Below are 24,712 nucleotides of genomic sequence, written 5' to 3'. Positions count from 1 at the left end.
TCTGTTTCTCTGATATTCTGTTGCCCCCTTTTAACCTGTAAGTGCAATGTGTCACTGCTGCTGGAGTTTTTAAGCACTGTGTCCACTCATTGTCCACTCTATTAAGCACTTCTACCTTGTAGGTTCACCTTGTATATGTACAGACAATGGTAGTTTATCTGTTTCTGCATAATTTATGTTGGTCATCCTCTAGCCCTTCATCAGTGGTCACAGGATACTGCTGGATGGACATTTTTGGTTGGTGGACTATTCTCAGTCCAGCAGTGACCCCGAGGTATTTAAAAACTCCAGCAGTCTGATCTCCTCATACAAGCACAGTGCACACTAACACACCACCCCTGTGTTAGTGTCACTGCAGTGCTGAGAATGATCCACTACCCAAATAATGCCTGCTCTGCTGTGGTCCTGTGGAGGTCCTGACCATTGAAGAACAAGAGGAAAGGGTCTAACAAAGTACACCTATGGTAAAAAGAGTTGATAAAATAGACAATGATTTACAAGGAGGATACAAGGAGGTGTTCTTAATGATTTAGATACAAGGAGGTGTTCTTAATGATTTAGATACAAGGAGGTGTTCTTAATGAAGCTATAACAAAATGCATTACTTTTAAATGGAAAATATTTCTGTGGGGTTAAATGTGAATGAATAAGACAAATTTATCTCAATTGCAAAGACAAATAGTCACAATTAACTACCCCAAATAATGCAATTAAGCAATTAGTACATATGAAGCACTCTCACATCATGAAATGTTGCTTTTACTTTCAAGACAATCAAGCAAACAAGCATCTTAACACCTTGAATATCCACATATTCACTCTTTGTTCATTTTACTGTAAAACAATCTAGTAAATAATGTCAGAGAATGGACCAGGCAGTGTAATACAGATATGGCTCATCAAGGTAGAGATGAGAAAAACCTTAGAACCCAGTCAAAGGTTGTGTTACAACAACCAATGCTTTGTGTTTTCCATTCCTGGTACTGGAACAGCCCTACATGGCACATTTTAGTGTTTCCTTCCTCTAACATGCAACACCATTCAAAAGTTTGGAATCACATCTTGTTTATATTCTTTCATTTTGTTAATAGCATATACAACGTAGCATACAATAACAGCGTATATAATGTACAACCCCAATTCCAATGCTGGGTCAATTTGTAAATAAATGTGAATAAAAACAGAACGTAATGATTAGCAAACCTCATAGACCCATATTTTCTTCACAATATAACATAGAACACATGTCAAATGTTGAAAGTGATACATTTTGCCACTTTATAAAAAATGTTTATTAATGAATGTAACTTGATGGCAGCAGCACACCTATATCTGTTCTATTGTGAATAAAATATGGGTCTATGAGATTTGCAAATCATTACATTCTGTTTTTATTTACATTTATTTACACATTATTTTACACTATTAATTACACTATTTTACACAGCATCCCAACGTTTTTTGAATTGGGGTTGTAGGTTTAAACATAAACTGAACACAGATATACAGATATTTTGAAGTTAAATATTTCATGTCTTTTGGGAACAATAAGAAGTTACTGAATAATTATTATTAATTATCTATTTATAGTAGGTGATTTCATTACTACTTTTCAAATAGAAGCCATTGTGGATGTTCATGTTATTATAACTTTATTCTCAGCTGTACAGCTTTTTAAAGTTTTTTTTTCCGAATAATAAACAGTTCTGATAATCACTTCAGTTCTGCTCATCATTTAATTGACAAGCCCATCGTGAGTTTGAAATCAGCATGTTAGAGTAGAGAAAACATTTCAATGTGCACTGCCCAGGTACTCTAGGACCAGGTTATGTTGCTATGTTCTTAAAACAAGTGCTGAAGTGACCATGCAATAGTCCAGCAAAAAAGTCTAATGAAACATTACATTATTAAGTTTAAAGGCACAATCTCGAGTAAATAAGATTTTTTTCTGAAGTACCAAAAAATACGTGTCCATGTGCTTGTTAAAAAGTGAGCTTGTGTTCAAACAGTGCTAGAAGCAGCAGACAGGCCCAGCCCATGAGCAGCCCAATATTCTGCAGAAAAAACATAAGATATGGATGTAGAGAGTGAACTTTACTCATCTCAGGCATCTACAGAGAGAGAGAGAGAGATACTAATCAGTGAAGTGAATAGTGCTAAGGAAGTAATGAAGCTTTGCAAAATGCAAAAATTGACCAACATGTTGATAGGCTCAAAATTGATTGAGCTGATCATTAAACTGCTCACTCACCATCTCCACCAGTGACAGATAAAGAAAAATGCCTGCTGTGACGGTGAAGATCCACTGCTGAACCTCCATATCCGAGGATACAAAGAGGCCTATATAGAGCCCCATGAAGGCTGTAAGGGCGCTGAGGAAATTCATCAGCACAGCACGCTGGACAGACAGACCAGAGCTCAGTAAAACTGCAAAATCACCTACAAAGAGAAACACCACAGTGTTGAGTATTTGAGTCTTACAGAGCAGAGAAAGAATTACAATCTGTATATTTTTCTTTAAACCAAAAGACTGCTGTAAGTTTCACTCACTGGCTACTTTATTAGGCGTATGCTGTTTTCATGCTATGTCATGACATTATTCAGTCAGCCAATGATATTGTAGAAGCACAGTGCATCACACCATGCAAACACTACAGCTTCAGTTAATGTTCATATCACGCATCAGAATGAATAAGGAAATGGTGCCAAATGGTTCACATGACTGTATTGTGTCATTTCAAGCTGGCTTGGGACTTCCATCTGCTGTGCTGCAAAATCAGGACCAAGAAATATCAAAGAAAAACTACACACATCAGCGGCTCAGTGGTGGCTTAAAGGCTAATAACACACTACGGAACATGTTTGATTCCAGCTGTCCCAAAAACACCAGTTACTTGACTTTGTGCTCTCAGTTTTATACTCTAAATGCGTTATTTGAGCACCAGTAGCTGAAATTAGGCCTCTACTGTAGTCGGTGGAACTTTTAGCCTGCAATGTAGGGTAGCGTTAGCTTAGCCCAGCTTCAGATCAAAACAACACTGAACAGGTTTAACACTCTTAACTCATGAGTTGGAAACCTTGTTGATAAGAGAGATGAGAGGAGAATGGCTAGACTTATTAAAGCTGACAGGAAAGCTACAGTGAACAGACAACACATTGGACCTTTAGATGGATGGGCTGCAACAGCAGAAGACCACATCAGATTGTCAGCCAAGTACAAGAATATGAGGCAACAGTGGGCACAGGCCCACCCAAACATTTTCTTGGCACACACTGTTTGAATGTAAGAGTCCGAGTCATGTTTGAGTATTGTTGCTGCCCCTGTGCAATTATGGCTACATTTCACCTAATTTCTATTGATTTCTTATAGCATGATAATGTACACTGTCACAAAGCACAAGTGATCTCAAACCAGTTCCACGTATATAACAGTGAGTTTAGAATACTTGCAAATAAAGCAGCCAGTGAGTGCAAATACAGTCCTATGCAACAGTTTGGGTGCCTCTGATCAAATTACAAAGTACAAGTTGTGTTGATTTTCTAAGCAAAAAACAAAGACCACACTTCTGCACATTTTACAGCGCAAGTACTGTTTATTTACAGAACTTAACATATTTGAATTGTGGCCTGTGCAAAAGTTACAGCACACTTTATATTTTCTGGGTTTTTTCCCCTGTATGTTAAACTCAGCAAATAAATATAAATGTTGCACTAAATTTGCAGTTTGTTCCCTGTAAAAGATATTTTCACAAAATCAACAAAACATTTAATTGGAGTGAGGGTGTTTACGTTGTTGCACATTCCTGAATAATGTAATGTAAAATACTGGGCAATGTAATCTATCACAGAAGCAAGTTTTCTGCCTTCTGCCTTCATAACACTGAACAGCAATGAATAAGCATAAGAACTATATGTGGCTTTTCACCTCTACAAAGTACATATATTCTTGATTAATGCATGATTTCTTGGAGCAAAAGCCTGCTGGGTATGGTAATATTTACTAGATATTTGGGTTTGGGAACTTTTTCTTTCTCTCATGTTTTTAGCTGTGCTGGTAGTTGTCTAAAGTGGACAATGGCAAAAATCTTTTGGTTGTTTGAGGAAGTATAAAGTCTATTCCTTCACCTAATAAACAACTCACCCATTTCGTGGGGGATCTCATGGCACAGAATGGCCACCGTGGTTGCTATGCCAGTTTCGGCTGAGTTGGAGAAAGCAGCCCCCACCACTAAGCCATCTGCAAAATTATGGAGGCTGTCGCCCACTATCACCATTATGGCCAGCAGTGGAATGCCTTGTTCTGGGACAAATTGGGAAAGAACAAAATGGAAACTGGCCTGTAAGATCAGATGAGGATGGTGAGCTTGTGGGCGTGTGTGTGTGTGTGTGTGTGTGTGTGTGTGTGTGTGTGTGTGTGTGTGTGTGTGTGTGTGTGTGTGTGTTCTCTTACTCTGCTGCTGAGCAGGGTTCATGGTGGGCTCCACCGGCTGTATTTCTGTGCATTCCGTCTCCTCTAACGTTCGCTGCAAACAAAGTTAACATGCTTTTGTTTAATATTTCACTCATGTCTCTAGAATGTAACACGTCCTGCTGACACATTCAGCACCCCCAGAGGAAAACAGTGTCACACTGACCAGCTGCATGGTAGATACTGACTTCCCTCGCTGTCCTTCTCCATTACAGCTCAGCTCAACAGGCAAACCATGAGAGTGACTCTGTGAAAGAAATATTATGTCTTTCAAAGAACATGCGTCCACACATGCACAGAAACTACTATCAACTACAGAAACACTACAATTAATGTCTCTTACACTGCTATTATTACTTTTGTATTGAAAACTTTGTATTAAACTAGTAAAAAATGTAAATATAAATGTGTTCATAATTATGTGGCATTATGGATGTTAATTGTATTATAATTTCATTCTCGATGTTCTACAGCTTGCTCAGCCATTTAAGAATCTTTTAGAGCTCTGTTCATCATTCTGGACGCAATTTCCTTCTTTTTTTTACAGATTCCAGCAAATTATTTGAAATCTGTGAAGTTTCACAACACTAGAAAAGTAGATTCACTTGATATTATTGACACGATCGATTGCAAACATTTAAACAGTATACTGTACATCTGAGAGAGACAGAGAGAGAGAGAGAGAGAGAGAGAGAGAGAGTTAGAAAGAGAAAGCAAATCTATTCACTAGATGGCAGCAGTGAGGAAGTATAAAGATGTGAAAGCAGAGCACAGGGTGGTGGAACTGAGAAATTATGCTTTTGGAGGCACTCACATGCCCACGCGAGGATATTACAAATGAGAAGATTCTCTCTATTAGGAAGAAGCCGTAGATTCCAGCGATGATGCCCATAATCTTCCACAGGTAGTCCTTTTCTTCCCTGAAGTCATGGTCATCATGGTGACTGCCATCATGAAGTCCAAGGATCTTCAAATTAGATTAAAAAATATGAAAGAAACATCATGTTTATGCATGTTGTTGCCCACAATAATTTTTGTTAGTTGACCCAGTGCTAACTGTCTCTTTTTATTGTACAACTCTAGCAATTGACTGTCTGCAAAATTATGATTGACGCACCTCTCAGCCAATCACAGGTGAAGAAAGAACTCTTCAAGACAAACCTACGGTGAGAACGTTGTTGGTATTGAGATAGTCAGAATAATTACCCTGTCTGTCGCTGGTTTAGCTGGTCAACCAGCCTCCAAAACACAACATAAGCTTGTTCTGGTGGTGATCAATCTACCAGCCATGCAGAGTAATAAATGTTTAAAATGAGTGGTTACCGAGGATCAGTTTATGCATGACACATGTTATCCTGACCATCTCGAGGGTGCTGTTCTTTTTTCTGTTTCATTTCTGAAGCTGTAAAAATGATTCGATTTCCCGATGTGGGGACTTCTGCTGGCGATAAAGTAAACTAAACTTTATCTGGGGTACTGCATTTGCTAACATTCAGTTTAAAATGATTTCTAAAAATGAAAAAGTTTGAAAAACTTAGCTGCTGAAAGCTTAGCTTACGTGGCACCCCCTATTAGACATGAAAACCTGCCAGTTTTAATGTCCAGACGCTGAAAGATTTCTCTGGTTAGTTTAATGTTAAAAGGGTTTCCAGAATCCATTTTTGTGCTTTGAGTTGGCCTTGAACATGTTCTTGATCATGTATCTGTCCACTGAGCATCTTGTAAAGCCAGTTTATTTTAGAATTAAAAATATTTGCAATGTTCCCCTCTGTCCACTTCAAAATCTATCTTTGTACCACAGAAGTTTTAAGTCTATGAACAATCCCATGACACTACCAGGTAGCCTGGGCTGAAGGTTTGATGGAGTTAGCAACATTACATAAAGAATTCTGGATCAGAATTTTGCAAATGGTAAATTGCAAAACATGAATGCAGCGTCTGATGAAAGACCCAAACATTCTAATTTATGTTAGTATATCTCTCTTCACAAATATTTTCATAGGATAAAATCTAACTGTATTTGATTCACAGGGCATACTGTCTTGCAACTCTGCTATCAAAAAAAGGAATATTAATATGCATATCATAAGTTATGTACCCGTTCTGTAATGCATTAACAGTGCTTAATTCATGCTTTGTGAATGAGGGCCACAGGCAGAACATTGATTGAAGACTGCAGAGTTATTTATACTCTATGGTCCTATCTCACTATATCCACGTTCAAGATACCAACACTATCACGGCACTTGAAGCAGTATTGGGTACCACTACATGAAGTCTGAATGAGTGAGGATTTAAATGTGGTTCTGCTGCATGGGTCTGTGATGTAATATCAGCTGAGCTACCTGTGGTATCAGGTGGAGCAGCGCATCTCCTGATAGTGTTCCTACAGCGAGCCCAACAAACAGCTGAAGGATGAGCGTGTAAGTCTCCTGGCAGGAGTTAAAGAAGATCAGACAGATTCCCAGCATAGAGCCCACTGTGATCAGCAGCACTGCAACTGTACTGTAGCCGTATTCTACAGGAGGCAGAGAGAGGGAATAATGGAAAAAAGAAAAACGTAAACATAAGGGGGAACGATATGGCCAAAATATAACACCATGATACTTAAACACATTTTCACAATGCACAACATGATATTTGAGTAAGCTGGAACAAAAGGCACCAAAAAACAACAGGACTACACTTAAAAAAGGATCTGAAAAACTGGGTACAGTAATTTTTTCACCATTTGCAAAAAGAAGGAACAGGAGGAAAATCATTCACCAGCATTTGTAAAAATTAAATGAAATAAGGTAATGCAGTTTATACATTATACATTCTAGGAATGTGTTACAACTGAACATGCTGTTGTTTATATGCTCAACATAACTGCTTTACATCTTTTTTTATGATACATTAAACGGCAGTTAGTACTGACAGCACAATCTGGTTTAAAGCATTCTACCCAAGTTTCTTTATCAGTTATTATATAACAGTTTGACAGCATGATCTGATTGGTTGAGAAATGTTGTTATTTGTGATAAATACTTTTTAATAGCTGTATCAACCCACTAAAAACTTTAAGGTGCATACAGTTTCTAAGTTCTACTTTTACATGTTAAAAAAAAAAGGAAAATAGATTATGTAGCACCCTGCTACTGTAGCATCTTACTGGCTATGAGAGGCTCGGGGGCTTGGCCATGCAGAGATCCTTGCAAAGAGGCTCATGTGAGGCACGCACTCACCATAAAAAATTGTTGTTAATGTTGTTTTTCATCAGTTAAAGATTTGTGGTATGTGATTTAATTAGAGTGGGTTGTGTTTACCTCAGAGTGGAACTATAAGGCTACAGGTGACCTGCCTGCTCCACAGTTGTGTTTGTATGTGCTTTTCTGCTGGTGTATAAATAAAAAAGAAGTACTTGCAGCAGAATAATGGCCTTTCCTTTGCTGACATTACAATATATTACATTATTTCTGTAAGATAATGTTTAACCTGCTGCCCATTTGGTCAGATTCTGATGAAGAGTATGACAGCTGGTGACATGCATTCATTTTTTGGCCCAGCTTGCAAATAAGAGCTGACTCTCATTCAGTAGCATTGTCAGGTTGTATGCTCCCAAAAATAGCCACGTTATTATAGGCAATATTGCCTATAATTAAATTTTTAAAAAAAACTTTGCCCACCTTCTGATTAACCAATTCACAAAAAGTAAATTGCTAAACCACGGTCATTATACAACAGTTAGTTTGACAGCACAGTCTTATTGATACAGAAGTGTTGTTATTTGTGATAACAGCATAGATTTCTCACAAGAGCTAAGTCAGATATCAATAAGTAGATTCACTGGATGAATTTTGAGAAACAGGAGATAAAAATCAGCAGGCAAAATGCAACCAAGTCCACCAACCAGTCAACAACAAATAAAGGCAGTTCAAAGTCAAAGATGAGAGGAACTAAGAAAGCACACTTGGAAACATGTTACATGACAACTGTAAAGAACAAATTAGAGACAATGAAACTAACACAACAAGCAAAAGGCTTGACTTTAGTGAGGGGGTGAAGGCAGAAAGTTCCAAGGAGATCCAGGAGGGGGTCCTGTGATTTTCAGCTGCAGCATCATTAGATCTACCTATTTGTTTTCATCCATGGCTCTTTAGTGTGAATAGGCACCCAATGTTAACGTAAAACAGTCGATTCAAACAGACCACTCGATTGCAAATGACACATGACTAGTGACAGCAGGTCAACAACAAGCTCCGAATCCGTTGTTGCACCAAAGCGAGCTCTTTTCAGTCTGCATCTGTGACAGAAAATCAATGGAATTCACCAAAAATTAACAGAATGCAACTAAGCAAACGAGATAGGCAGCAGAATGCTTTACAGACTGCTTGGAACAACAGGTTGATCTGGAAAGTAATGCAAAAACAACCTGATATTGCAACAGTTTCATGGCTCCATCTGTAACACTTTTTTTTTTTTAACCTTTATTTTACCAGGTAAAATGTTTGAGAACCAGTTCTCATTTACAAACATGACCTGGCCGAAAGGCCCCAATGAAAATAGGTCCACGGCACATAAAAACAGATACATACAAAAGCAAGTATACATACCAAGAGTAAAACATAACAAAACAAACAAAAAACAAATACAGATTTACATAAAACAAACCAGAAAATATGAAAAAAACAGGAGTAAGGATAGAGAAAAATGAGTATGTATGAGTATGTGCATTATTTTTATCCATGATTATTAACAAGAGCAACAGTCTACTATTGTATGTTTAATTGTATGCTTGAAAGTGGTAAGAGGTATTAAAATTGCAAGTCTAAGGGTGGTTTGTAAAGTATTCCAATCATTTTCTGCTGAAAAACGAAAGGAATTGCAGCCAAAGGTACTGCAGGTTTTGGGAATGGTGAGCTTGATGTATTCACTTGACCTTGTGCGATATTTATTATTGGCTACGTGAAGAAGAGACGACAGATATGGTGGTGTTATGGCCAAGATCGTCTTGTAGATGAAGTGAAACCAATGATGGAGCCGCCGAGTATGAAGTGAGGGCAAGCCCACCAGTTTATAGAGATCACAGTGATGAGTATTGAAAGGTGCATTAGTGGTAAAGCGGATGGCAGAATGATAAAGTGTGTCTAGTTTTCGAAGAACAGTACATGATGCCATTTTATAGATGATGTCACCATAGTCCAAAATTGGAAGTATTGTCATTTTAACAAGAGTAAGCTTGGCTGCATAAGTAAAAGAGGCTTTATTACGAAAAAGAAAAGCTAATCTAGCTTTGATTTTCTTCTGAAGGTAATTGATATGTGTGGAGAAAGACAGAGACGAGTCCAACCAGATGCCTAAATATTTGTAAGATTGAACAAATTCCAAAGTCATGCCATTAGCACAGCTGATCTTGGGGGGGTTAGCAGCATCTTTTTTTCGACTAAAGATAATGCATTTGGTCTTATTAGCATTAAGGCGGAGATGAAGGTTGTGAAAGGACTGCTCTACTGAGGTGTGACTCAACTGAAGTGTAGATGCTGCAGAATGAAGTGATGGGCCAACTGAATAAAGTATGGTGTCATCAGCGTATAGATGGATTTTAGAGTTACCAGCAACTTTGGCTACATCATTAATGTAGATGGAAAACAAAGTTGGTCCCAAGATGGAGCCCTGAGACACACCTTTGGAGATGGTTACTGGTTCTGACACTATGTTTTCTGTTTTCAGCTGCTGGACACGTTCAGATAAATAGCTGGCAAACCAATCACAGCAAGTAGTAGACAGACCAATGCTGGAAAGTCAACTGAATCAAAGGCTTTGGCCAGGTCAATAAAAGCAGCTATACAGGCCTTTTTGCTGTCCAATGCTGTAATAATGTCATCAAGGACCTTTGTAATGGCAGTCAAGCATCCATGACCAGCACGAAAACCAGATTGAACGTCAGATAGGATATCATTTGAATCAAGAAAATGGATTAGCTGTTTATAAACCAACCTCTCCAAGATTTTCGCTAAGCATGGTAAAATAGAAATAGGTCGATAACAGTCAGGGTCTGAAACAGAGCCACCTTTAAAAAGGGGAAAAATCATGGCTGATTTCCAGTCAGAGGGAAAAACAGAGAGCTGTAGAGACAAGTTAAATATTTGTGTAATGGGAGCAGCAATGATGTGAGCAGATGCTTTTAAGAACATGGGATCAAGTCCATCAAAGCCAGACGATTTATTTGGGTTTAATTTAGTGAGTTCATCCCGCACCTCTAATATAGAAATGGGTTTGAAAGAGAAACCAGCATTGCTGGAGCAGGAAGGCTGAGCAACTGACAAAGCAGCGACTGGATCGGGGAGAGTAAAAGGTTTGGTTAAATTAATAAAGTAATGGTTAAGAAGTGAAGCCATACGAGGCTTATCACTAACAACAACATTATTGAATACCATGGACATTGGCAAGTGGGGGGAAACAAGTTTGTTTTCCATAGACTTTACTGTTTTCCAGAACTTCCTTGCATCAGAGCCACAAGAAAGAGGCACTGTCCATCTTGTTTGCTGAGTATTGTTCTGTTAATTTCTGAAAATTTCTGTATAACATATTTCCACTTCCCCTGTCAAGTTCTACTGCTTAAATAGTGTTCTAGAAGTACTGACAACTCCCATGATACACTTGGAGAAAATGCGCTGACATAATTCATCACAATTGCATGTATTCTGTTTTATACACTAACATGAATGCACTTCTGTGTGAAATTATGAGCATCAGACCTGTACTATGAATCAAAACTGAACTGACTATGTGTTACAGCTGAACTTTCTCAACAGAAATGCATAAATAGCAGAACAGACAAAAAACAGACTTAAAGAGACAAAAAGGTAAAAAGTGATAGTCTTACTCTCAATGTCCGTGGGTGGTGAACCCCTAGCTGTGGACTGTGTGGGGTCACAGGCATCGCCCAACAACTGCTGAATGATTGCAGGACAGATGTGCCTGAAGTGATCTCTAGAGATTGGTGAATGAGGATCCAAGACAAAGATGTCCAACAGCTGACTGGCTGAGAAGCACATCTGAGGGACAGTTTCAAAATCAAGACAGTCAAAAACTGGTTTAGTTCATTTTCTATACCAGCAGGACACTCAGTTCAGATTCAAATTTTCAAATCAGAGTCAATTTTTTATAGTCATATCAACAGAGAACTTCATATGAACTTCTCCACGTCAAGAGGAGCCAGTTGATGTGGTTCGGGCATCTTGTTAGGATGCCTCCTGGACGCCTCCCTTGGGAGGTGTCACAGGCAAGTCCACCGGGGAGGAGACCCCGGGAAGACCCAGGACACGCTGGCGTGACTATATCGCCCAACTGGCCTGGGAGCGCCTCGGAATCCCTCCCAGGGAGCTAGTGTAGGTGGCTGGGGAAAGGGAGGTCTGGGCCTCATTGCTCAGGATGCTGCCCCCGCGACCCGAACCCCGGAGAAGCGGAAGATGATGGATGGATGGATGGATGGATGGATGAACAGAGAAGTAGATTCTTACTTTATATATTCATCTCTGGTTCCATAATGAATTAATATAGCGTAGAATTACATACATTTATGAACTACAGGACTATAGACAATTGCAGAAATTAAGAATAGAACTGTACATAAGGTCCATGAAAGATGTTAGTGTGATTTATGACCATTATCTAACCTCCCTTTATCACTTACAATGAAACAGGCTGTCTTTGTTATTATGCCTTTAAGACTGATGTACTGTATGTTAATGACATTTGTTCTGATTGGTAATGCTGTATTGTGTCAAATTCATAAAGCAGTGAGTGCTGAAACACTCATGATTGTTTGATGCTTAGTTGCCATATATTGTATGTTAATAAATGTTCTTGCACAACAATACCCAGCATGCCTTACACAAAGTCATGATCCAATCATTAGGAATCCCTTGGTGTGACCTCAGCATGACTGCTGGCCTAGCTATTTATCTACAGATACAACCAAGGTAGCATTAGTGTAACTGTTAGCTCAATCATCAAACAGTATAGTAAAGAAAACAGCCATTCTATCTTTATTAAATACCAAATGGGGACCAGAGACAAGTTTTTACCCGTTCAACTAAAGCCAAGGAGCCAAAGTGAGGTAATATATCAGGACAAGGTAGCTCCCAACTTTAAGATTCATCATCAGCATGGGGTTTTTGGTAGTTTCTAAACCTAAAAATCTCCCGCTAGAAACTATGACAGCATTGCAGTAGGACACGAGTGAACATGTTTACAAAAGATGTAGCGATGGTACCATTTTTGATTTTGGCTGAGAATCCCCTCAAAAGCAGTTATTATTATAGTGTACATCAGCCGGTCAAGCACAGTCGGATGTTAGAGCACAAGACTGTAGTTGGGCAGCCCTGGTCAGTGCAAAATTGCAAATACACATTGAACTCCTTTGTTACAAACTGGTGCATTCAACTTTAGATCTGCACAGTCTTAACCATCACCTGCATCTAACCGTACCTGCGTCCAGTCCCTGGATCCTTTTAACTCCTGGCTACATGTGTAAATTAAGGTTGGGCCAGTCGTGCTCCGCCTCTCTCTGCTATGTGAGCTGCGTGCTACACCTCCTCCTACACCAAGCTGGTGCAATAATTGTTCCAAATCTGAAATTAAGTGACATCAACACACATTAATGAATCTTTATGTTCACGTTAGAGATGCACTGATATAGATGTTCTGGACGGATATTAGTAATTAATCATTCATTTTTTTTTAAATATCGTGCTAAAGCCAGTATTGATATAATAAATAACCAATCATTTAACTTTTTACTGGCATTTAAAAACAACTTAATATTAAGTTAACAAGTTAACAACTTAAATTAAAAACACTATAATAAACTGCAGCAAAAACAAGTTAAAACTCTAAATATTAATCAGTAAAAAAAGCATTTTATTGGAACAGTGAATTATAATTAATAATAATTTATCATTTTACATTCATATATTTAGTCTTTGCAGTTCCTATCCAGTACTTGCTCTAGCTAATGAGCCCTTCATTAAATAAATTCCCATGTGCTCCTGATAGAATTGAACTTCTGTATTCTTCTGTATTCTAATCAAGATATTAATAATGTAATCGAAAGCAAAGTATATTTGTTATATTTTACTGTGTTTATCTTTATTTATTCCAATGTTATGTAATGTTTCTACTGGCAACAGCAGGCTTACTGCCAAGGTAAAAAGATTAAACAATCTAATCTGTGTTTACCCATAATATGCAGGTCACTGGTGCGGTTGAGAGACTGGAAGATGTAGTCGGTGAAGAAAGCAGGAGATGGGAGGTTCCTTCTGCTGACGCAGTGGCCCTGCCGAAGATGATTTATAATGGCCGCAGCCAGTCGAGGTACAGAGGAGGAATCCACACCTCTGCTGTCAGTCACACCCACCTCCTTCATCAAGTGAACTGCATCAATGCACTGATAACACAGAAACACTTATACAATCATCTGTTGCCATAATTATAAGCTGTAGATGTTATTCAGGCTGTCATTATGGATTATATCAGCAATCAAGCAATCACTGATTACTTTGATGACTGATTGATTGATCGGAAGGCTAAACAATAAAAATGAGCGTAACTGAATAATTTTTACTATTAAACTTTACTTGTAGAGCAGTTTTCATACCTGTGGCAGCTCAAAGGGCTTTAGAGACAGGTGATAAAGCTTAACAGTAATAAAAGAAACTATGTGTATTAATTCAAAATCATATAAGGTAATGACACAGATCAAATTAAAAATACCAAAGAAATGTGGAATTTTAATTTGTTTAAAAATTAATAATAATTAATAAAAATTCATATTTAAAAATTAAAATTAAAAATTAATAATTAATAAAAATTAATTTGGCATGCTGCATATAAATAGGCTTCTGTTTATGTTATCATCATGTAAACTGGCAAGTATTGATTGCCAATTGATTTGAGTAAAGTGCTTCATTATATTACAACCACAGTCTGACTTACAGATCATGGCATGTAAGTGTTGGGGACCCCTCTCTTGGAAATATGTAATTACACCCAATGTGTATTTACAGCAGAGAAGATACATAAAGTCGAGACATGCCATGTGTAAATATTTCCAGGAACGCATCGTTTTGGGGACAGGAGGGGAGGTTACACATGGTCATGTGGTTTTGGCGAATGGGGGGGAGGGGGCTCATTCCGGTGGAGACCCATTCACAACAGCAGGAAACGCTGCCTATTTCACCAAACTTTAGCAATTATTTTTCCCCTTTTTTCACAGAAAACTTGTGGCCATTTTTGTAATTCTTAGGGTCTTGTGAGTATTTTGAGCCTAAAAATGCATTTTCCAGATTTGTTCGGCCAATTGCTGTTACCCCCAGGAAATGGGGGATGGGAACTGAATCCCTTTTCACCCCGTTCCCTTCAATTAGTGTTCAATAAGTATGTACCATCTTGGTTTACCTCATATATAATCTTTGGTTAAACACAATGTGCTTATGACCCCTTCCCCAAGTGCATGATCTACTAGCGTCGTCATACTTCATCAGTATAATTTTGCCCTTGAGACCTAAACATCAAGCAGGATCTTCATTTTGAGCCTGTGCTTGTGACATTAAGCTTAAACTTAAATTTGTCCTTAAACTTAAAGCCAAATCCAACCCAACGTGTCTGATGATTGTTTTAGGCTTTACAGGGTGACTCGCAGCAGCAGTTTTTTTTATTTCCTCCTGACGCAGTAATGCTACTTCTTTCAGTTTTAACAAATACATTTTACATAGTGCAGCTTTACACACATACATCACTATAAAACACTGTTCAGGACGTGGCCTTTAACCTGTGTGTTTCTGGAAGCTGGTCTTTCCTGTGGTTGGTAGTTCTGGTTGATGATTTGCAAGATGCTCTCCGTCTCATTGGCTGAGAGGAAACCACCATCCTCCAGTGAGTGGAGTGTGGTCAGAGCCTGGAGACTGTATGAGTAATCAGGAGATGTAGGCGCAGAGGAGGAAGAGAGTGATGCAGACGAAATGTTGGAAGAGCAGAGGTGTCTCATGTTGATGATGTAGTAGAGGAGCACAGTGGAAATTTTCAAGTAATCCTCCTCACTGATGTAGTCCTTCCCATCTTCCTCGAGTGCTGAGAGTAACCAGCCTTCGGGGAGACACTGTTGCCATGGGAAAAAAGTAATAATAGTTATACAGTGTATATGGATCATTCTGACAAATGAGGTCAAAGTCAGAGTTCAAACACATTCTGGCCATTTACCTGAATTGGACTTTAGACTAAACTCCTTTTGCCTTGAGTGACTCTACACCTTAATTATTTATTGAAACCAATGATTAAACATTCCATTTTGTCTCTACCAATACACTGAAACTGTACCAAATGTTTGGTAAAACAATGACAATTGTAGTTCATTTAGAGTAGAACTCAAAAACACAGCTTTGAACATCTGTACACCCATAAAATCATAAAATTGTTTATTAAAACTTAAAAATGTTGACTTATTGGCTGAAAATATGCATTTTAGTAGTAATATTTCTTAATGTTCCACACTGATTTTCAGACTTTGGCACACATTTACTTCAAAACAATAGGATCTAACTGCTCACAATGTGGCCATCAGGGACAGGGATGCAGTCTCACTTCCTGCACTAAAATCCAGGGGTGTGGCTAAAACAACGCTCCGTCCTCGGACTAAATCTCTTTGTATTTCAATAGTGACATAAAAATGTAGGAGAGCATTTTTGTAATAAATCTTATTATTAAAAGCTTATTATTTATAATGAAACTCATGATAAATCTAAATCTGTCAGCGTCATTGTGAAAGACTTTTTTAAAATGATTGGAAATTAAAGTAATAAAAAACACTTACAAAAGACTATAAAAACTAAAATATAACTATTCATTGAAATTAATTACAGAACATTAATTATTTCAATTATAAATTAATTATTTTAACAGTAGTTAAATTTATATATATATATATATATATATATATATATATATATATATATATATATATATATATATATATATTATTTAGTTTTATTTTAAGGTTTGGCTCAGTCATATCCCAGAAAGTGCACTATAAATGATTATAAATATCTAAGGTCAGAATACTTAATCTTTTTTTTGTTTGTTTGTTTTTTGTTTTTTACTGGAAAAAAAACATTTTCTGCTTAATTATATTTTCCCAAATATGTTCAATTCAGCAAATGAACCATAATTGTGCATTAAATGTGCAGAAGTATGTTCTCTGTAGAGAATGTGTTACTATTGACTGTTGATCTTTTCATCTTTATAATGAGTAAAACATGTCATTTGAGTCGGGGTGTCAAAACTTTTACATACTACAGTAAGTCATCAACTGGGATTTGAAGACAGAGATGGAGGAGATCCTAAGAGGCTCTGGAGAGGTTTGTTTAGGCGCTGTAACCGCTACTCTGAAGACCTGAACAGAGCCCAAACTTGGGAACTCTGAGAGTTTGTGAAAATAGTTATTGTTGCAAAGCTTAATTGAGGTGAGAGATAAATCCCTTCCTTAATAAAGTAGAACCTCTCTCTCTCTCTCTCTCCCTCATACACACACACACACACACACACACACACACACACAATAGGCCTCTTTGCCTCTGTCAGTAAAGCATGGCACTGAGCAGTGCTGAGCTTAGTGGACAGGCTTTGTACTCAGCTAATCACACACATAAACACTCAGCTGAAAGTTCCACTTGCAATTCTATGAGCAAAAAAGCTAAACCCCAAATGTGCCATTCACAGAGTGACTCTTGCAGAAAAAAAAAGTTTTTTTAATCCTTGTGTTATGCTTCAATCACAATGACCCATTTATGAGACATGTACTAGAACTAAAGTAATGTAGATGAAATTGGTTTCCACGGTCAAGCAGCTGCACACAAGCCTAAGATCTCTATGCATAATGCCAGGTTTCAGCTAGAGTGGTATAAATTTTCTTGTTGCTTCCTGTTGCAAATTTTCCATTATCAGCAGTAATACAGCAAAAAATCTTTTTTAACCACCAAACATATTCAATCAGTCAAGACATTTTACTGTTTACCTCTTTAGTTTTACACCGGAGCTGTGTTGTCCTGTATATTACTGACAAATAGAGCTTGTTCATGTACAAACCCCTTTCCATAAAAGTTGAGGCATGTTGTAAAATGCAATAAAAAGAAGAATCTGTGATTTGTTAGTTGCAATTTTTTAACTGACAAAGATTCCAAGAAAACACTTTTTTGGGCTGACCAATTGTATTTTATAAATAGAAATACATTTTGAATTTAATCTTTGCAACGCACTCAAAAAAACTGTGACAGAAAAAAGTAAAATGTTCATTTAATATAAAGTTACACTGTATTTAAAGCATTCCACAGTCAGTAGGTGAATGGGTAACACATAAGGGTGTCATGATGGGTATAAAAGGGACATATTTGCAAGCAAAGATGGCCATGGCTCACTAATTTGTGAGAAAACTTTCTGAGCGAATTGTCAAACAGATCAAGAAGAACATTTCTCAGTGCAAGACTGCAAAGAAATGAGGTCTTTCACCTTCTACCATACATAATATTGTATGTTTGAAATGATTCAGGGAATCTGGAGAAACCTCAGTCCATGTAGGCCAAGAGTAGAAACCACTGTTAAATGTGCATGACCTTCAAGCCCTGGGAGTACTTAGAAAAAACGTTGTCACTTAACACAGCATCAATAAATGCAATGTGATATTTTACTACACGAGGAGAAAACCATATATCAATTCTTTGCAGAAACACCGCCAAGTTCTCTAGGCTCCAGCTCATCTCTGATGGTCTGAAAGACAGTGGAAATGTGTGCTGTGGTCAGATTAGTCCATGTTTCAGCTTGTTTTTGGAAGAAATAGTCATTGAGTTCTTAAAAGATGTAAAATCCAACATCGGCTATGGAATGGGGGAGCATCTCTGCTCACAGCAAGGCTGACTTACTTATGTATGAAGGTGCCATTGATATAGAGACATAAATTGAAATTTTGGAGAGGCATATGCTGTCATCAAGATGATGTCTTTCCTGGGAAATCCATGGTTATTTCAGGAAGAAAATGCTAGGCTTCATTCTGCACATGCTACAAACAGTGTGGCTTCGTAGACACAGAGCATGTGTGCTTGACTGGCCTGCCCACAGTCCAGAACTGTCTTCCAGGGAAAATGTATGGCGCATCACGAAGAGGAAAACCGGATAACGACAACACAAACTATTCAGTAGCTGAAGTCTTGCATCAAGCAAGAATGGATACAAATTCGACTGGCATGACAGCAACAATTATTATCCTCAGTTTCCAAATGATTAAACAGTGTAATTAAAATGAATGGTGATGTAACACAGAGCTAAACATGCTTCTGTCTTCTGTCTTTTTTGAGTGTGTTTTAGGCACCTTTTTACATATTGTTCAATAATTACATAAATAAAATTAAGTAGGTCAATGAAAACACTCAAATCATGTATTTTTACTCATGTGAGTTAAAAAAATGTTCAAGTAAATTAACAAATCACAGATTCTCGTTTTTATTGCATTTTACAAAATGTCCCAACCTTTCTGGCAGTGAGGTTTGTAGTTTCTGACAGTGTATAACATACTGTTACTGTAACGTGGAGCGATGAGGCAGACGCATGCACTGTGATAAGCGAGATTTATTCAGGGCAAATCTAGGGTCATGGTCGAAACGGTCCAGGTTCAAATAGCCAACATGGAGATAAGGTGGGACGGACATATTGAAACGAACACAGGCTGAAAATCACAACAGAGGTCGGAATAACAAAGCACTAGCACATAAAACAACAAACATACAGCACAATCAAACATACAAAGAGCAGCAAACATGGGGCTTATATTTCACAGGGATGACGAGGGACAGGCGGAAAACAGGTGGAAACAATCATGGGCGGAGTCACAAAACAAGGGGGCAGGACAGTGAAGTAAACACAAATGCACGTGGAACAGCAAAACACAAAGCACATGGAGGAGTGGGAGGAGCCAAACGTGACAGTTATCTATATAAATGGACCTCACAGAGCTAAAACAGTAGCAAATGCCACCTTGAAGCTTGAATTCTGTCCATATTTTTGTTCATTTTTGCAGATACCAGTATATCATGTACTGTCACCACATTGACAGTACATAACAATTTGATTCCGGCTTGGGGAGGATGTGTAATAATTTTACACGGTTTACATAATAAACGGTTTGCATAAAGTTAATGGGTATACATAAGTTTTCATTACTTGTTAGCTATGTTAGCCTCGTAGCTTCAATGCAAATCTACAGAAGTAGTCACGGAACATGTCTTGGTTGATTAGGGAGGAAATGTGCATTAGATTTTAGATTAGATGTATACACATATACGCTCTTGTTACTGACTGCAGAATGCTTTATTTTAAGCAACAAACATTGATGATTAATTAAACGACATCTTCTTTGCTCAAGAAAGGCCTAAGTAGACACTTCTAATTGACTTATTTACTATACTAATATTCTACAATACTGCTGTATTGTCATGCTTGGATGTAAAGGGAACATCCAGGAAAAGGTAAGTTCTTTGGTTTAAGAATAGCATTCCTGAATGAGCAGGTTTTTTTTTTTTAAGGAATTTCACCCTGTGTAAAGAAAGGGCAAGGACGAATACCAATAGTGAGTGACCAGTACATCACTGCATTAAAAACACACTTTTGTAGTAAATATAACCACATGGGCTCAGGAATTCTTCAGAAAAGTCTAATCAGTAAACACTGTCAGTCCACTAATGCAAGAAAAGCTTCTACTATGCAAAGCAGAAGCCACATATCAACAACATTCAAAAACACCTCCAACTTCTCTGGGCTAAAGCTCACCTGAGATGGACTGATGCAAAGTGGGAACATGTGCTGTGGTATTTTTGGAAATAATGGATGTCATGTTCGCTGGGACAAAGGAAAAAAAAGACTCTCCTGATTGTTACCAATGCAGTTCAAGTTCAAAAGCCAGTGTCTGTCTTGGTATAGAGGTGTATTTGTGGTTGACCTTAAGCTGCATTAATGCTGAAGGGTACATACACATTTTGGAGTAAGATATGCTGCCATTTAGACAACGTCTTTTTCAAGGAAGTCCCTGCCTGTTAAAGTAGGACAATGCCAAGCCACTTTCTGCATTTGCTATAACAGCATGGATTCATAGAAAAAAGTGCTCATAGATAAAGAAAGAATGGGAGAAAATCCACAACACTTGGTGTCCTCAGCCCCCAGATGATTACTGAACATTGTTAAAAGGCAAGGTGATGTAACACAGTGGTAAACATGCCCTTTCCCCACCTTTTTAGTTTACTTTTAAATTACATTAAATTAGTTGACTTTGTACTGTTTTTAATTGAACACTGGTCAGAAAGAATTTGCAGAACAATGCTGTCTGTATTTATTAACATTTAACTTACTGTCCCAATTTGTTTGGAATTAGATTTCTAATTATAAACGTCATAATGAATAAAGCTTAATGCATAGTGCAAGACCTTAATATCCATTAGTATATGTGTTCCCTAAATAAAGTGATACCAGTAACTAGATGTTGATATAATTTGGCTTTAACAGTAAATGTGAAATGTGTATTTTTTGGATCAACTGCTTGTTTAGACCTGTTGTCTCTTACCTTCTCACAGAGCTGCTGACTTCCACCAAGGCGTTCTGGACACTGGACGGCTTGGAAGAGCTCACTGACCAGCGTGCCCACATCTGCTCGTCTCAAAGACCCCTTACCTCCTGTTACAGATGGCAACCAACTGCTCAAAGCGCTGAGCAGCCCCAGCAGAGGCCACGGCCTGCACAACCCACGCATTGGAGCAAACACACATGCGTGCGCACACACGCTGACACACACACACTGACCTGCACACAGCAAAGAAAATACAGAGAAAATTTTGCAGTTATTGACAGAAAGTGCACTGAAGAGGTCAGCAAGTAGTGGAGAGACAGGGAGAAACTTTAGCACGTGAAGAGAAGAGAGGAGGAGGGGGGGGTGGACCCCTCTTTTGAATGAATTGTAAGTAAGGGTTTTTTCTAATGGCCTCAGAAACAGCAGGACAGAAAGAGGCCCCTCCAACACTAATGAGCTCCACACACACACACACACACACACACACACACACACACACACACACACACACACTCTTAGACTGATTCCCACTCTGCCCAAAACCAGATCGAAACAGAGAAAGAAAGCACAATAAAGAGAAAAGGGGATTTTAAAATGTTAAAAACACAGATTCATAACACACGGGGAGTTTGACATAAAATTAGGTATACTTGGGTACATTTACATAAGATGTTTTATGAAGTAAATGGCACTGTATTGCCATACACGGCCTTTACTAAAGTAAATGGACAGTTGTTCCATTTACAACACTAGTGTGAAATGAGCTTATAAAGCAGATGCCTAATTAAAGGGGAATTCCGTCGTTTTTTTTTTAAAACCTCTGCATAATTTAATCATTATAATGTAAACAAACTCATCCAAAGTAGTTTGATGTGGAATGGTTCAGTGTAGAAATGCTTACAGACTCAGATTTCTTTACAGTGGTGGTGATAAGAACCTGGGGTGATGATATTTACTCCTAAAATAGAGCCATTTTATTTACTATTCAAAATGATACACATGTCCTCTGAGTTTTTATATTTGATTTCTTCGGGGACAATTTTGTCCCATAATAAACTTTGAAATTGTAGTGAAACAATGTCACAGGTATCAGGCACTGCATTCATAACCATTTCATGTAATCACTTTAGGTGAGATAACTTTTACAGACTTTAAATTCTTAGAAACTTACACCGGAAATGTATCATTGTGACCTTTGGTAAGCTAAACTGTGTTTCTATGTCTGTGATGGTACCAACAGCCTATATTGTTGTCGCAGGTTGATTATGCCACACAAGGTCATGTTCCTGCTGTTATAAGTGTTGTCCCAATTTCATCTATTATCTCCTTCACTGCAACCCTATATAAAACAGTCTATGTAGTGATTAATAATGAGTGAATCATTTCAGATGAAGTCTTTGCCTTATAAGCTCCATTACTTGGGAATAATGCTTTATAGCTGTTCTACAATTACAGAATGTAGTCAATCTGATTCTCTGCATACTTTGTTACCCCCCTTTCACCATGGTCAGGACCTCAAAGGACCACAGAGCCGGTATTATTTGGATGGTGGGTCATTCTCAGCACTGCAGTGACGCTGATGTGGTGATCACTACAAAGTGAAGCTATATGGTAAGAAGAGCAGGTGAAATGGACAAAGAGTGTAGAGACAAGGTTTTAATGTAATGGCTGATTGGTGTGGGTTCTACTGGCAATATTTTGTTACAAACAAGAAACACAGTAAGGAATAAAAGCTGTGATTAAATTGTATGCTTTATGTTGAATTGGGTATGTAAATGTAAGCCCTGTAATGAGGAGACAGTAGCATGTATTTGCAGCAGTCATGGGTTATGGCACTGTTTGTGCTCAAGTTAAAGGCAAAGACTCTTAACCCCTTAAACCCTCAGGCTCTGTATGTGGTCCACACTTTAATTCCTCACTCCAACTACGTCTAGGTCAAGTCACGTCTTAGTTCATAGAAGTCACTGAATCAGTCATAGTACTTACTGTATAATAATCTTCATAGCTATAAAGATTAATAACTGAATAATAAGCCTAGGTTTTAATGGGTTAACTCCCCTCTGCCCACTCTCAGTTTCTTAATCACCGCTCAGAATGGTCCCAAAACAACACGCAGGAACAAACTCTAGCACACACAATAAACTCTGGGCTCTGGTGTCAACAACCTGCCCATGTCCAAAGCAAAACCCAAACGCTCTCTGCAAGGTTCCTAAAGCTAGATTCACTTTTTAACTACAGATCGGCTGACATAACACTAAACTACCAGACCTACACCAAGAAACTCACTCTCCAAATACTGTCCCACCAGCACTACAAACAAACACTAATCACTCTAATCTCTCTGGAGTCACTTACCTTACCGTTTATTCTCCCTACTCCTCCGTACAGCTGAAGAAAGGGATATTTCCCTTCCCTCAGGTAATGAAGGTCACGAAAAATAAGGAGGGAATTCCAGAGCACTTGGTGAAAAAACCCTCTTATGAGCAAATATGCTTGTGCCACTTTCAGAGGATTAGTAGCCACTGCCTCAGCCTCATAGGTCACTGGTTACTATGGTGATATCAGTCTCATTTCAGCAATGAGCGTGCAGGGATCAAGTGGGCGGTTGAGAGACGGAGGGAGAGAGAGAGTGTGTGGGCGTTGTGGGGTAAGTTCAGCAGGTAAAACCTTAGAAAGAAGGTCTTGTTTATGAAAAGTTCAGCACACTGCTTTATTTACAGTGGCTGAAGAATAAGCGCAGCATCGAAATGTCTCTTTTCTGATTATCCCCACAAACTGTTGGGCAGTTGTCCAATCCTAATGAAATAAGAGGGCAAGATACAGTCCTGTGCGAAATTGGAACATAGCCAATGAAAGTACATGCTTTGTTGATTTTGTTTTTACAACGTTGACACATTGACACTTTTATGGGAAACAAACTTAAATATGGCTTTTTTTCCCTGTTTCTATGTATTTGCTTGTTTGCTGTTTAAAAAAATATTAAACATGCTAAAAATATGTTTGATGTTTTATTGTTAAATGCAGTAAATAAACTGCTATTATGCATTAAAATGTGCAGTGTTCCCTGCAGAGGAACATAGAGTCCAAACCTTTGCATATGACTGTATGTTGTTAGAAGAGTGAGGAAAAGTGTGGCTTATATAGGGACATATTTTACATGTCTCGTAAACAAAATTAGAATAGTAAAAGTGGCTAAATTCAATATTAATAAGAATTTAATTAAGAACTAAATAATAGGTCTAAAAGATCAACAAAAAGAGAGATACAAAAAAGACATAATAATAAACAAATACATTTTAGACATTTATTTACAATAAAAAAAACTTTAAAGAGGACAACAACAGAAACAAAGAACAACATGTTTTTTGTTACAAGAAATGAATACAGTGCTATACAATGTATGAGAATGTACTGTGTTATATGCCGACATTTCATTTTTCAAAGTACATTTTTTTTTCAAAAGTAAATTTGAAGTAACAAAGCCAATTTCATCAAAACATACAGAGACATTGTGGGTGTGTGTGTGTGGTGTGTGCGTGGGGGTGTGTGTGTGGTGTGTGCATGGGGGTGTGTGCGTGGGTGTGTGTGTGGTGTGTGCG

At 38.0% G+C, this 24,712-nt stretch overlaps 1 protein-coding gene across 3 annotated transcripts; it reads right to left on the bottom strand.

Moving 5' to 3' along the window:
* Nucleotides 1-1,389: 1,389 nt before the first annotated feature.
* Nucleotides 1,390-23,634, bottom strand: LOC108444462 (zinc transporter ZIP12). 3 transcript variants are annotated; one of them, XM_017725655.2, is made up of 13 exons: nucleotides 23,474-23,634; nucleotides 21,111-21,346; nucleotides 15,285-15,611; nucleotides 13,694-13,901; nucleotides 12,944-13,086; nucleotides 11,337-11,508; nucleotides 6,814-6,986; nucleotides 5,283-5,435; nucleotides 4,635-4,715; nucleotides 4,451-4,523; nucleotides 4,142-4,300; nucleotides 2,252-2,439; nucleotides 1,390-2,111 (listed from the first exon to the last, which is right to left on the bottom strand). In XM_017725655.2, exons 2-13 carry the CDS (start codon nucleotides 21,294-21,296, stop codon nucleotides 1,983-1,985), a joined length of 1,992 nt encoding a protein of 663 aa, XP_017581144.1. In that variant the 5' UTR covers nucleotides 21,297-21,346; nucleotides 23,474-23,634; the 3' UTR covers nucleotides 1,390-1,982. The 3 variants fall into 3 exon arrangements, with proteins under 3 accessions (XP_017581144.1, XP_017581145.1, XP_017581143.1); XM_017725656.2 differs by having other exon boundaries at nucleotides 1,390-2,054; nucleotides 23,469-23,631; XM_017725654.2 differs by having other exon boundaries at nucleotides 23,469-23,630.
* Nucleotides 23,635-24,712: the final 1,078 nt, after the last annotated feature.

This window comes from Pygocentrus nattereri, chromosome 2, assembly GCF_015220715.1.
Source record: "Pygocentrus nattereri isolate fPygNat1 chromosome 2, fPygNat1.pri, whole genome shotgun sequence".
Taxonomy (NCBI): domain Eukaryota; kingdom Metazoa; phylum Chordata; class Actinopteri; order Characiformes; family Serrasalmidae; genus Pygocentrus; species Pygocentrus nattereri.
The sequence above is the reverse complement of the archived record's forward strand: the minus strand, read 5'-3'. Positions and strand labels throughout refer to the sequence as shown.